Source organism: Salvelinus namaycush, chromosome 6 (genome assembly GCF_016432855.1).
Source record: "Salvelinus namaycush isolate Seneca chromosome 6, SaNama_1.0, whole genome shotgun sequence".
Lineage (NCBI taxonomy): Eukaryota > Metazoa > Chordata > Actinopteri > Salmoniformes > Salmonidae > Salvelinus > Salvelinus namaycush.
This window is the reverse complement of record NC_052312.1, coordinates 19,516,343-19,531,812: the sequence shown is the minus strand read 5'-3', so window position 1 is coordinate 19,531,812 and position 15,470 is coordinate 19,516,343. Positions and strand designations below refer to the sequence as shown.

The window sequence follows — 15,470 nt, the reverse complement described above, 5'->3', positions numbered from 1 at the left end:
TACCCAGGGAGTTTGAATACAAATGCAGAGCACTAAGCCTCTTCAAATGCTCTTACTCCCGAGTGGGAAATGTGTTCAACTTTTACCTTATCTCACACACAGACACACTCAGAAAGATGTCAAAGGTCAGGTTGAAGATAATCAGAACTATATGTGGGCGGGGCTATAGCCAGTTGTTCTGTGTCCCAATAAAGAGTGGACTTACACACCAGTCTCTTTTACCAGTTCTTTAGGAGTGATGGGTTGACTCCCAAATGGCATCATATTCCCTATGTAGGGCCCAAAGTGCTCTGGACAAAAGTAGTGCACTATGAATAGGGTGCCATTTGTGACGCAGCAACAGTGCTCAGGAACAAACAGTCCTAATTCGTTCCCTACCCCTTCCCCTTTGGCCCTAACCCTCTTGGATGTTTGCAGTACAGAACTACAACCCTTCATTCTGTTTCTATGGTTTGCAGATCTGTAGTTGTCTCCACTGCAGCATCGAGAAAAGCACTGACTGAATTCACCTTTATCACTCTGTTATTTTATCTAACTTGAAATATAACAAAACATGTAGCCTATATTTATATGTATAGCACCGGTGCTAGGACACTAATAGGCCTAAGCAACAGTTGAGGAAAGAATGTAGGCTAAGGCATGTAGTCTAGCCCAGTGCTTAATTTGTACATTTGGAGGTGCCGGAACAAAAAGTTAGCCAGAGACGGGGGTGCTCTAAGGTACCAGGAGGCGTGAAAACAAAATCCCCTTTATAATAAAGCATTGCATGCATTATCATGCTTTTGCGTACTGCCATAGATCAGTGAAGAAAAGGCGCTTGCAGAAGTTGTTGAGTTCGGGAAAATCTGGCCTTTATAAACGGATTTCATGCATAATTTTAGATGACTGGAGACTTTAGCAGCATATGTTTGATGATCAAAATGACAGGCTATTTTGAAACGAACAAAATAAGAATCTGAGATCAATGAAAACGACCTTGTCTTCAATACATCAATAGTCTAGACCTAGGTGTATGGAGACAAACATATTGTACAATAATGAGGAGGAAATTATAGTCCTAAAAAAGCTTTCCAGTTTCACTGACTCACTCAATGACGCTCAGCTCACTCACCGACGATGGCCGATGCGCTCGTGCCAAAACCTCTCTCTTGTTTACCTGGTAAAAAAACAAAATGCTGTTCGTTTGGTAGCCTACAGACAGAATAGTCTTCTCTTTTTAGCAGGATCCATTTGCTTTCCAACCTGTATTTTCGTCGCGATCGTATTTGAAATATTACGAAAGGCCTGTTTTAGCTGCATGACTGACACATTTGCCGCGTGTTCCCGACTGTAGGCATGCTTCTTGATTGGGCTACACACAATCCACAGCTAGGACATTTTGTTAAATAAACTATTAATCATCTGTGGCTAATTATAGACTTACTACTGGTGTAATATTCGGAATAATTTATTTCATTTATCATTTATTTCTTAACAGACAGCAGTAATTCTATAACTTTGGCAAATAAAGTTTCAATTTATCATGGGTGCTGCGGCACCTCCAGAACCCTTCGCGCCGCTATGATTCTGTAAGGAAATAAATGACGAAGTGCAACGCTGTAGAGATGAGAGTTGCAGGCTCATGTCTATCAGAGTAGTGAGAGAGAGATCATAGAAAGTGAATCACATTGTAGTTTTGTGCGAGATACTGGCGCGCTTCTCTCTCTCCCCACAGCAATGGCCAAGCGTTGGTCTATAAAGGCTACAAAATTGCGCAAAGCATTTACCCGGGCCAGCCCAACACTAAGCGCGCCAGGCACGTTTTCACATTACGTTTTTTAGGGGGCAGCCAGGAGAATTAGAGTCAACTTGCTTTCATTATAATTGTTACATTGCAAACAGTGGAAATAATTGTTAATTCCACGAGAGGTACCGGATCCTGGCAAATGGGTTCCGGAACGAAACAGTCCCAAATTGAGAGGTGCTCAAATGAACACTGGTCTAGCCTATCAAAGGTGGTGGTATATCCTATGAAGTTGATGCTGGTGTCAGATCAATCCGCACATGCTCAGAACTCCTTTCGTTCCATCTGCAGGTGGAGCTTCAGAGTTGGTGGAAAAAGGATGTTCCAACTCTGACGTCACCCCATTGAAGTAGACATATAGAACGGTTAAGGTTAGGTAAGGGTTACGATAAGGTTAGGGTAAGGTATTGATTAAGGGTTTAGGGTAGGGGCGTCCCAAGAATCCCGGATAGCAGTAACATTCAGTTAGGGTTACAGTATCACGCTGTGTAAAATGGCTGTTCTTGGGCGCGAGAAACCAGCGATATCTAGGCTATTACAACCTAGGCTACGGCAAAGGGATACTCTGCCGCGTGCGTATGTTGTGGTTTGCGCTACATGTCGACGACCTGTGTGTATGTGTGCGTGTCTCTGTGTGTGTGTGTGGGGGGGGGGGGGATTCTAGTCTAAATCCATCCTATAAAAATGCATTTTCTTCAGCGTTAGGTTAAGTGAAACTTTATCCGTTGTGATAAGCCTATGTATTGCTTACGGGCGCAACATCGCATTCTGATCAATAAATCCAGTGAGGCATAGGCCTATGGCCAGAATTAAATAGAACACTGAATTAATGTTAACAGCGAATTAGGCGATAGCCTATGTGAATTAATTACCGTTTATTAACAGTGAACGTAGCCTATATTATAATATAGCCTAGGCTGTGACTGTGGCATAGCCTACAAAGTCAGAGAATTGTGTGAATTAATGAACGATGATACACCAAAACGCTATCGTAAGGAAACTGTCTGGAGAAAGAACGGCTGAGGCGAGAGTATGAAGCCGGGGAGGAATCACTGCAGTGCAGCAGAACTGTCAGTCAAGATGCCGGGGATCGAAAGAGGCACACAGCCGGGAAGCGCCGCGCCATAACCAGACTTTAACATAGGACACAGTCAGTCAGTTCCCCAACCATTCCCCGTACAAAGTCCAACCATCACCAAGTGCCCTTTATATATTTTGACGCATCAAAGCTCATGTGTCCTCATATGAACGTGTCTTATCCGTTCTGTAAAGACGTGTCATTTCAGTCGTCCAAGAAGAGGGTCTGGCGCAGCTCCCGCAGCAGGTGCACGGGTGCAGGCCGGGTTGTTTGGGGTGAGCTTCAAAGGGCCCCATTAGCCTACCGGTTCAGAAATACCCTTACGCAAGCCCACCCTCCCTGTCCCACTCATACACACGTGTAGAATTTCGCCGGAACAATGAGAGGAATGTTGAGGTTTTTAAAAGAATTTGACCGGGTGCCTCTCTTGTCTCTATCCGCCTATCACAATCGAATGGTGTAGCGCCTCAGCCAATGTGCACGCTGTGTGGACCACCCCGGCCCCTGAATCTGAATGCATCCACTACGGTCCATTATAAATAGGCTAAATGTTTGCCTGCAACCCTTGGTCATGCAGAAACGCTCAGGGTTGCAGCAGAAACACTTCCCGTCTTTTTTCTTTCCATATTTATAAACGCATCATATCCCATTGATATTATTTCTGAGGTGAAAGTTCTTTGAGGCCAGTTGCATGCATTGTTCGTCTCCAAAAATGGTTTGCGAGACTAAAATTGTTGCGGATGAACACGATGCCATACAAGGGACCAAAAAAGATTCTATTATCGTTTCCTCCTCGCAAATGTGGACTTCTTCCACACCGGCACCGAATCCTATCGAGGAAAATGATGTGAGGAAAGATACGGTTTTTATCCGTGAGTTTGAGCGCACGGACCATGTGGAGGTGCGCCGCATCTTTTATGAGGGGATCATGGAGAGAATACCCAACACCGCATTCAGAGGCATATTACAGCAAAGTCAAACCCAATTCTTATATATTCTTCTGACACGTAAGTGACAAGATTTCCCATATACTTAACGATTTACTGGCCTGAAATTCGTTAAAAGTTGCCATTACGCATTGAAAAACTATTTTCCTTTTACCCATGTATTTGCAAATTATTCTTGTCAAAGACATTATGAATACCCCATCCATACTAACACATGAAAACCAATTATTGTCAAATATATATATATATCTTTTTTTAAAGTTAGAAGTGAGTTGAAATGCAGTTGAAGGAAAGACATAATCTGTTGGAGCATCGATATGTCAATTGATAATTCGTTGACCTCTTTTCTTTCTTTTTAAAGTGCTTTATTCATTTAATGGCACAAATACATGCTATGTGAAACTTTCATCAAGAGGAAACGGATTTCATATTATACACATTCAACAACAACAAATACATTGAATAATTGTCGATTTCTTCTCGAGTTCGTGTGTGGATGTGTTTTGGATCTCCGATACCGGCATGTAGCGTAGCTCATGTGCAGCACCGCATCAAACCGCAACACAAAGGCATGGCTAAAACGCATGGTGCATGTAGCCGGTGGGCCTGTTTGGTGTGCATGTAGGGGGCAATGATGTCAGTTGCCGGTTAGGTTGGATGCATTAATTAATTAATAGAATGTGAGGATTGGCCCACAGTGTACGCTAGCGTGCACCAATTGCACCCTATCACCAGTGTCCATCATCATAGGCTACACACATATTTCACTGTGCCTGCAGGCAATGCACCACCACCACTAGCTATGTGTGCATGTTGGCATTGTTTATCATTAATTAGTGGAGATGTTAATTTCGTAAATGTCCTCATGTATGATATGCATGGGTGTTCTTATGGCACACTTGATCCATGTGGTCAGACGCATTACAAATAGCCTAGTCTGTGATGTGAATGAATGGCATTGCGCACCAAATTACGAATAACAATTCACCACAACATGTGTTAGGCTATATATATTCCATAATCATTATTGTCATTTAAATGTACACCACCTAAAACAAGACTTTTGTACACCTCATGCCTTTGTCTGTGCCGTGGTAAGTGACCATAATGACCAACAAAACATCTCACATAAGCCTTTGTCACTGTTGACATTTTGTCTGAAAATGTGTGTATAATTGTTTTATTTATTTATTTAACCTTTATTTAAAATGCTTTAATTAATATGGATATGACACTATAATTCAGAACCACGTCGCTACAATGTAGCCTAATGTCAATGTTGACAGTAAGCACGCCGTGTCGTGGTGCAATGGAGTAAAAGATGTTTGCATGTCAGACCAGACGACAACATAATAACATGCAATGCTGCTGCACAGCCTGTCTGTGTGGTGGGTTTCCACTCTGGCGCTTCCGCGCGGCCAAACCAGAGAAATAGGCTACTCCAAAAATCACTGACTGTAAATGGACCAGAGATGATATTGATAGACTGTGTGGAATATCTGTTTGCATCCAGTCAAATAAATACATAGACTCAACATAGGATGTCATGTGATGTTTTTCTCGTCGGTTGTCAATCGCTGTCTCTACAGTAAACAAAATGTGTGATATTAGGGACTGATCTTCTTTATTTTTAAGCAACTTATTTTTTGGAATGTCACTGTTTGGTTATATAATATATATTATGTGTGTGACTTCCGCCAAAATCCAACATTTGATTCTCTTTTCTGACAGGTATCGTTTATTTTTCTTCCTTATCTCCATAGTAATGTGCTTTGTTGTGAGCAAATCCCTCGCGCTGACCTGCTGTGCGCCGTTCGTTCTCATGGCCGCGCGCTACTTCTACAGCAGCAAAGTTATCCACAACTATCTGGCCTGCGCGCTCCGAACAGACATGGCGGACATCGAGGAGTATTACATGAAACCCACAGGTAAGAGGGGTAGTGGGAGATTGGACACAAAACAGAAACTATATATAATCTGTGGAAATGTATGATCTGCTGTCTTTGTCAACATATAAAGTTCATCCACAGACATTATTCTTTTAGTGAATTATGGGATTTAAAAAAATTATGGGACACAAAACAAAGCCCTATGAAAATATGGAATCACAGACTGCTTTGAAAGTATTCAAATGACCCCCCCCCCCCGCCCCCTCCACACACACACACACACACACACACACACACACACCCTCCCCTCCCACACACACAAAGTATAGAGTCTCTCTCAGTGTCATAGGCTCTCCCTGCCTGTATTAAGCACAGCAGGAGTTGGATAGTGACAGCATGGCTGCATTCCAAATGGCACTCTATGCCCGACACAGCACACTAACTGATCAAAAGTAGTGCACTATGTAGGGAATAGGGTGCCATTTGGGATGCAACCTGTGTGTTCAGAAACAGAGGCAGTCTGCCTGCCTATTAAGTATGCGGGGCGACTCGCTCCGCTCTACTTAGTTACAGAGGGAGCCAGGGCACACCATGCTACTGGGCCTATTGATTCTGAGATGGAAACTGCTGATACACTTTCTGCAGCAGTCTGTCCACTCTGTGTCAGCCAAGCCTCATTGGAGTCATTTCCTCAACTATAACTAGGAAAATCAATCACTCTCATATGAACCGAAACACTTCCTTCCATTCTGATAAGAGGAATTGATTGAGCTGTGACCACACTTCCTCCTGGTTCCGTTCCAAAACGTTGGGCTATAATCAAATCAAACCTTTTTCTCTCTCTAACACACACACACACACACACACACACACACACACACACACACACACACACACACACACACACACACACACACTCACACACACACTCACACTCACACTCACACACACACACACTTCCATCCACCCTACATTTTGGGGTCAGTCGGACCCTATTTGCGAAGCTACTTAAGGGCAGGTGTTCGTTAAGCCCATCATTGATTTTTCTCTTTGTCTCTCACTTTGTGTCCGGCAGCTACAGGTATCCACTGTGTGTGTGTGTGGGTGGGTGTGTGTGTGTGTAGGAGTCACACAGGAAATTAATGGGATTAACCGCTGCAGGTCTTTTTGTGTGTGTTTGTATGTGTGAGCGTGTGGGTCTGTCAGCGATAGACTGTGTGTGGGTCTGTCAGAGAGAGACTGTGTGTGTGTGTGTGTGTGTGTGTGTGTGTGTGTGTGTGTGTGTGTGTGTGTGTGTGTGTGTGTGTGTGTGTGTGAGAGAGAGAGAGAGAGTGAGTGAGGGAAAGAGCAAGCGTCTATATGATAGTGAGAGTGGGCAGTGTATGTGTCAGTAGTCAGTGAGTCATACAGTGCAGGGTGAGAGGGTCAGTCACTGACACGATGAGCAGCAACACGGTTATGTCTACCGGCCTCAACTAGCCAGGAAAAGATAAATACTGTTATCTCTTCTTCAGTGTGTGTGTGCATTTATTCATCCCACTGTCACTAAAGGCCAGCTGTTACTTCAGTCCTCTGCTCAGCTCATAGGTGTGTGTGTGTGCATAGGACTTACCAGGAACAATAGGGGCATGGGGGGGGGGGGGGGGGGGGGTTAACTAGGGATTCTTAACAACAAAAGAACCAGGACATTCATTCTACCAGCATGAGTTCTCCCTGAAATCCCTTTGGTACTATCAACCAATCAATAAATTCTGTTTCATTAACCAACCAATCAATCCACTTTACTGAATCATCTGGCCTGTACATATACACCACTGTGCTGTAGTCTATACCAAGCATACACAATTAACAGTAACAAGGCCTTATAGGATGTTATACAAGACATAGCGATGGGTGTGAATCAAGGGGCCAGGGTTCCGGTCTGGAAGCACGGTTTCTACCTCCTCCGTGTAAACAGGCTACAAGCCGGATATAGACGGTCAATGAATCGGCGTATGCGAACTTGAATACATTATGTTGAAAACAACGGTCGGACATCTTGGATGCGGTCTCCAGTTCTTTTATACCTCAATGGCGTGAATAGGCACAAGGCAAAACCAAGCTCCTTGACCTACTGTACAACAGGGCAGTATAAAGCTTGGGTCCAATCCCAAATGTTACCCTATTGCCGTTGGGCTCTGGTCAAAAGTAGTGCACTATGTAGGGGATAGGGAGCCATTTGGGACGCAACCGAGGGGATAAGTAGGTGGGCCAAGGTGTCTCCACACTACAGTCACCTGGTTCCATCCTGAGCCCCAGAGCAGTGATAACACTGGCCAGATGGGTTGTTATCAGCATATCTGAGTCTGGCCACGGCCTGTCTCATGCAGGGTCCTGTCTAGACTGAGCAATCCACGGCTGAATCGCAAATGGCAACGATACCTTATATAGTGCACTACTTGGGCATGATCGATATAGTAGTGCACTAATTAGGGAATAGGGTGCCATTTGGGATGCCGGCAGCAAACAGTCTGGCCCTATTCACTTCCCTGCTAATGACGGTGAGCTCACTCTGTTCTGAGGGGGTTAGCGAGAGCAGGTACACCACTACTGTCACGCCCTGGTACCTGCTACTGATCTTAGCTCTGAGAGAGAGCGAGAGCGAGAGAGATCCACTCCCTTTCTTCCTCCCGTCCCTGTTGAAGATGTAACAGTAGCTGTGGAGAACTGGGTTAGACGAGAGAGAGATAGAGAGAGGAGAAGATAGGATCTTTCATCCCAGCTCCAGTATATTCTTTATTCTCCATCCAATAGGACTATCTAGCTACTGGATGTCACTGAGTTTATGATGTTCTATAAATGTCATAGCAAATTTCAGTAAGCGTCTTATTCATTCATAATACAATGACGCAACCAAAAACACGTCAATAGCACAGAACCGCTCCTCAAAAAAACATATTTTTAATCAATGCAAGTAAAGAAAAATTCTTCCACTGCTCTGTTTGCTACAGTCTGAGACTGCTATCGTTGAAGTCGTTTGTGGCGACAAGGGGCATGAGGGGCGTTGTACAAAACAAAGTCATCAGCGATTGGATCGTCTCTAACCAATCAGAGTATCAAAGCCAATGCAGAATTTTCAAACTTTACCCAGGTGTGCTCTGGCTCTGACCCAACCCAGACGGCCCCGAATGTGTTCGCATTCGGTGAAGGGTCAGGGAGGTTCTCAGATCCAGACTCCTCGTGGAGAAGAAACTAACGTCCATGGGCGTGGCGTGTCCGTGGCGTAGCATTTGACCGGCGCAAGGAGTCTGTAGCTAGGCAACAATGGACCCACACCAGAAGCAAAACAAGATGTTAACAACATTATCGTTTCTGAACACTATAGTTAGTCACTCCCAGGTGACCAATCCAATCTTTAATGGATGTCCAATAATGTGGTCCGATCTTTAATGGATGACCAATAATGTGGTCCGATCTTTATGAATATGCGGGTGAGACTCGCAGATAATAGCCACATTATCTTAGAGGTTCATAAAAATGGTTTTGTGTAGAGCTTTTAAAGGAAGAGGAGGGGGAAGGGACTTTTTATGATCCCTCCTAGCCTCTGACCCTAGGATTAAGAGGACCTAAATTGGACACGTGTACACACACACACACACACACACACACACACACACACACACACACACACACACACACACACACACACACACACACACACACACACACACACACACACACACACACACACACACACACACACACACACAGTGATTAGCCCGGGCAGGGTATTAAAACTAATGTGAAAAGGCCAGTGCTGCAGCCCCTTTAAGTGATTAATGCTCCTACACTGTCTCAGAGCTAATGGAGCTGTAATGGAGAACGAGTGCAGGCTGTGTGTGTGTGTGTGGTTGGTTGTAACGTACAAGGGGCAGGAAGTATTATGTATGACTGGACACAGGTAGATATGCTGGAGCTTGTAGGTCTTGAGATCTGTGTGTTTGGGCATGTGCTGTGTGTGCCCGTACACCTTCATGTGTGTAAACGTGTGTGTGTGTGTGTGTGTGTGTGTGTGTGTGTGGATGTGTGTATGTAAGCATGTGTATGCCCCTGGTCTCCTTGTCCGAGTCTCATCTGTCAGGGTGTGGTATAGATGTCAGGCAGATCCATACTCCCAGCATGCACTCCGTTCCCAGGGGAGTGAGCATGTCATGGGGGGAGGGGTCTGTGACTTGGGGAGTGAGGAGGCCATGTACTGCAGATATCACACCTCACATCGCTCTCCCGCACACACACACACACACACACACACACACACGCACAGGCACGCTTAACTCTAAAATAGGGACGATCTGTAACGAGCATCAACACACACACACACACACTTTAAGCGGACACAAGCTGTTAATGAGCTTTTGTTTCATCTTAGACACACGCACAGTCAGGGTGTGCTCCGTCTAGACTCAACGCTTATCAACTGAATTACCCTCATATGTTTCAACGGAAAGGATAGACACTAATCTGGTTTAGCACAATAAAAAGGGAGGGGGTTCATAGTCATGTCATAACGCCATATTTAACTGTCTCCAACCCATGCACATGCATGGCAGGTAGCATATTCTTTAGCAGTTAGAAGAGAAAAGGCTGTCACAATAAATCCTGAGTAAAAAATCTGTACTTTTAGAGCACGTCCAAGCTCTCTCTCCTTCCATTCCCCCTTGCCGCCATGAGATTTTGTCTGCATCTTTCAAGTCGACCCATCCCTCCCCCTTTTGGTCGGTGGTAGAGTCCTCTTAGCCTGGTTAAATCCAAGAACCCCCCCCCCGCGCTCATCTTGGTCTGCCCCGGGGCTATGATAGATCAGCTCCCTTGTCTAACCCCCAACCCCTCCATATTGCCCCCTCCCCATCTACCAATACAGGAGGACTGAAGACAAATGAATGTCCTACATGCTCTATGACCCCGCTCTCTATTCTAGCTATCTCCTCTCTTCTCGTTCTCCATATCTGACTCTTAACCAGCAGATCCCTTCTTCTCACAGCCCCTTTCTTCCCAAAGGAGGGGGAGAGGGAGAAGGAGGAGGAGGAGGAGAGGAAGAAGGAGGAGGAGGAGAGGGAGAAGGAGGAAGAGAAGGCTCGCTTCGGAGTTTCTCCGACCGACCTTTCTTTCGTCATGGCGTCAGACACAGGACATGAGTGTATGTCACTGTCTCAGGCCCCTACACACACACACACACACACTCGCAAAGCTAGGCCTGGGCTGGCGTGCCTGGTTGTCCCGTCCCGTGCTGACTGTTGGCACAGGCCCTGCTCAGACAGATGGTGATGGCTTCAGCTTCAGAGGCGTGGCCGTCCCTTCGCCCCCTCCCCCTACCTTGCCCCTTCCTCTTTGTAGCCCCCCAGAGACAGGGCCCTCTGGGTAACTAACTGCACGCCTCACATCATGCTCTCTTCTGAGATAAAGCACCGGAAACTAAAGTCTGATTTTGAATTCGCTATCACATCGTGAGTATAAGGTCAAATACCACCACACTGTTAGATTTCTGAAAAAAAATTAAGTGAAACCTACCCTTTAACAAAAATGAAGAGAAACCTACCCTTTAACAAAAATGAAAGACGCTGACACGGTACACCGTACCTTGAGCGAATCTGCCCCTTCCAAAGGGGAGCCATTCCAAAGCCACCTCATACATTCTCCTGCGTTGGGACTACAGACAAGGAAGAGTCAACACCAGGAGTCATTGTCTGACCCACTCTGAACCCTGCACACACAATATGACCAAGGTCAATTGGGGATACATGTCCGGGCCCACCATTCACTCTGCTTGCAGATCTAGCTGCCTGCTACTGCCTCCCCAGCTGTGATTCCCACATGTCATGAAGTGTGTGTCTGGATCAGCAGGCTTGTTACCGCGGCGACCCTGCCGCAGTACAGCTGACAGTTGTTTTATTCAATCAAACACTAATCCAGTGAATCCCACAGGGCCCTTTAAATCCCTCATAACAGTTGGCCTCCAGCACATTCACATCGTCTCACCACTCGCTCCATGACGCGATGTGTTTGAGAGAGTGTGCTTGTGTGTCTGGTATGTGTGTGACTGTGTGTGTGTGTGTGTGTGTGTGTGTGTGTGTGTGTGTGTGTGTGTGTGTGTGTGTGTGTGTGTGTGTGTGTGTGTGTGTGTGTGTGTGTGTGTGTGTGTGTGTGTGTGTGTGTGTGTGTGTGTGCGAGTATCAGACTGCGTGTGTCGGTGACCATTGGAAGACGGACACACAGGTTTTACATTCACCAGTCAGCCAGTCCCAGAAAAGGAAGAATATTCTCTGTGCTGTACTTGACTACAAGGACATGTCACCAATACTGCTGACATTGACAAAAATGCTATTTTCAGCACTGTTTACTGTTGCATCCATATGACACATTTTGCCGGCTGAAGGGAAGAAAATGTTATCTGTTTTGACCTTGTAGTTCTTGGAGGGGTTTGCAAATCAAAATCAACTTGGGGAGACGGTTTATCAGAATGAGGATATAGTAAACCAGTCTTCTTTACAACCACTTGTCCAACATCCTCCCAACATGGTACTGTATCGATCCCTTTACACTGTAGATACTGTAGCTACGACACACGGAGGACAGTACTGTACTCTCACATTACAACAGAGACCGACAGGGAATCTTTGTACTCTCGTTGACACAACTAATATCTGGCATGCTGACAAACGTGATTCTCTGCACAGGTAGAAACACGGCAGGCATGGACTTAAGAATACGTTACGAAGTTGAGCAGAAAACATTTAAATACTGTATAAAACTGCTTTTACTATGACTGAGACCAGGAGTTTCTGTCTGCTCTGTCTGCTTTTCATTTCACTCCGTCTACCTCCCTCGTTCTCTCCCTCTCTCCATTTGATTCTCTCGCTCATGCTCTCCATCTCTCTGATACACTTCATTCAGTCGCTAATGGAAACACCAGCCGCCACTATGTGACCGGAGTGTTTCGTGTGTAGAATCCCTCCTTCCTTACTTCCTTTTAGTAGATCCGTCCAGTTAGTGGATTTGACAAGGCCATAACTGGCACATATTACCAACAGGACAGACTCTCTCATATAGTTCTATAATGTGTGTGCCAGGGCCATGTGATATTCCACCTCACTTTCTAGCACCCACATTGGTACTTGCTTTTTTCTTCCTTGCACTGATTCTGCTGATAGGGGCTATTTCGGGGAAAGGTCTACTTGCAATATGTGGCTGTTTTCCCCTTCTAAACTTAGTCTGTAAGTAGCTCTGCGTAGGAGCTATGCTGAATGACTAAAATGTAAATGATACAGTGCTATGATGTTCTCAAAGCAGCTAGCCTACCCTTACCACAGGTTTTACACCGGTCTTACCAACACTCTTAGACAAAAAAGGGACATCTAGAACCTAAAAGGGTTCTTTGGCTGTCGCCATAGGATAACTCTTTTGGGTTCCGTGTGGAACCCTTTCCACAGAGGGTTCTACATGGAACCAAAAAAAGGGTTCTACAAAGGGTTCTCCTATGGGGACAGCCAAGAGTGAACCATCCTCATGTTTGCCATCTTAACTGCATCACATGGTCGTGTTAATTGACAGAAGCCATTGTAAAGCAACCTCTAATTGCTCTGTAATCTGAACTCATTAACACCAGTCCGTAATTAATGAGATATCCCGATACACATGAGCAGTGGTGCCGGGTTAAAGTCACAATCTGCCGTTTCACAAGCCCAGGCTGCCAGCTTTTAGGCATATTTCATTAAAATGGCCTTTGAACAGCAGGAAATATTCCGGATTGTGGCTTTAATGATTGTTGTACTGGCCGTAGTTAGGGGATGGGAGTCCACTCTACATTTGATCCACCCAGCCAGAGGCGCTGAGGTCTGTGATGTATGATGAATGACATGTTAATGTTAGCTGGCCTGCAATGAGGTCCCAGGTTTATGGCAAATAGTGTAGGGGGCTAATGGGGCAGCTTTGCTCACTTCTTATTGCTTCAGTCCTTCACTGAGTCAACCAGTAGTCCAATAAGGACAGCCGTGGTCCGTGGGCAGTCATAGGCCCGGCTGCCACTCTCTTATTGCTTCAGCCCCTTCACATCAGGTCGTTTGGGGGTTAAATGTAAAGTATATATTCTGTCAGATTTGTGTTGGTGCTGTTGGCAGTGGTATGTGATATGTGTTGTGTAGGTATAGTGTGTGTGTGTCTAACTGGGCTCTCTGGTCCTCCAGGCTCGTGTTTCTGGGTGGCAGTGCTGGAGGGTCAGGTGGTCGGCATCGTGGCGGCGCAGGGCCGGGAGGACGATAACACGGTGGAGCTGCGCCGCATGTCGGTGGACTCGCGCTTCCGCGGCAAGGGCATCGCCAAGGTGCTGGGGCGCCGCGTGCTGGAGTTCGCCGTGCACAACAACTACGCCGCAGTTGTCCTGGGAACCACCGCCGTCAAAATGGCCGCCCACAAGCTGTACGAGTCACTGGGCTTCCGGCGGACGGGCGGGAGCGAGGACTACATGCTGCCTGGCATGAGCGGCTCGCCGCTTGAGAGGCTCTTCTTTCAGATCCGTTACCAGCGTTACCGCCTGCAGCTCCGCGAGGAGTGAGGGGTGAGAGAGGGAGAGAGGGATGGAAAGAGAGAGCAACGACACCTCCTCCTCGAAGCAGAGCCCCTCGCCCAACGAGCCTCGACCAAGTCCCCGATCGATCTTATACTCCTCTGACAACTTTATTTTGTATCAGTTGCATCTTCTTACTACTTACCACTACTATGTCTATTCATTATTTCTAAGTCACCAACTTATGGGTTTTTGTTTTACATTTTAGATTTAGTGTTTTACCCCCCCCCCCGCCTTTGAGTAAATTATTTTTGTTTTGCCTATTTTCCCGTCCTTTCCTGTTGTAAGAAAAAATTATCCCTAACATATATCACCGTCCCATGCCTATTCAAATGACATCATCAATTGAGTGTTCCCGTTGCTTTTGATAGAAATTTGATTGCAATCAGTTTTTCGATCATCATGACAAAATCCACCCCCCCCCCCCCTTCCTTCCACCCTCACCTTTCTCATTAACACCAGAATCCCCTCCCACCCCCTCCAGAACACCAATCAGAGGCTTAATCAGGAGAGTTGCGTGTTGCGTAACATTCCGATAGAAATATATCATGTAGAACAGACATTGTCCTTTGCCATGGAAAACAGGCATTCGTGTCCGCCCTATACATGGCATTTCTATCTGAAGAATTTCTATCTCAAACGCACCCTGTCTCTCATTAGCCCGCCTAAGCCCTCTCCATTGTCACAACAACGTTTGTGCCCAAAAAGACCTGGACAAAAAGACAAAGTAGGTTGGCATTTCTCCAGCACAGCCCATATTGAAGCACAGCAAGGGTCATCAAGTGTACTGTACCAGCCCTGTGGAGAGACAGGAGGAACAGGCAGGATGCGTACTGTGGAATCCACACTGTGGATCCTGTATAGGCAGGAAAACAAACACAAACAGGCTTGCGTCCCAAATGGTACCCCATTCCCTATATATTGCACTACTTTTAACGAAGGCCCATAGGGCTCTGGCCAAAAGTAGTACACTGTGTAAGAAATGGGGTGTGATTTTAGATGCAGACACAGTGCATTTTCTGTTTCCTAAACCCTCCTGCTTTCTGCTTTCACTATTTCCTCCATCTTTGGTCATGTTCTCTTCCCCTCATTCAACACAGTGTCAGAATCTAATTCTATGATTCCATTCCACCTGCATGGGAACTATGAAGAGGGTCTCTGATTGGTTGGGAAG

The 15,470-nt window shown here is 45.8% G+C and overlaps 1 protein-coding gene across 1 annotated transcript; it reads left to right on the top strand.

Moving 5' to 3' along the window:
* The first annotated feature begins 3,552 nt into the window (after positions 1-3,552).
* On the top strand, positions 3,553-14,284 carry LOC120049434 (N-acetylaspartate synthetase-like). Its single transcript, XM_038995700.1, has 3 exons — positions 3,553-3,868; positions 5,572-5,736; positions 13,917-14,284. The coding sequence occupies exons 1-3, from the start codon at positions 3,553-3,555 to the stop codon at positions 14,282-14,284; spliced, it is 849 nt and encodes a 282-aa protein (XP_038851628.1).
* Positions 14,285-15,470: the final 1,186 nt, after the last annotated feature.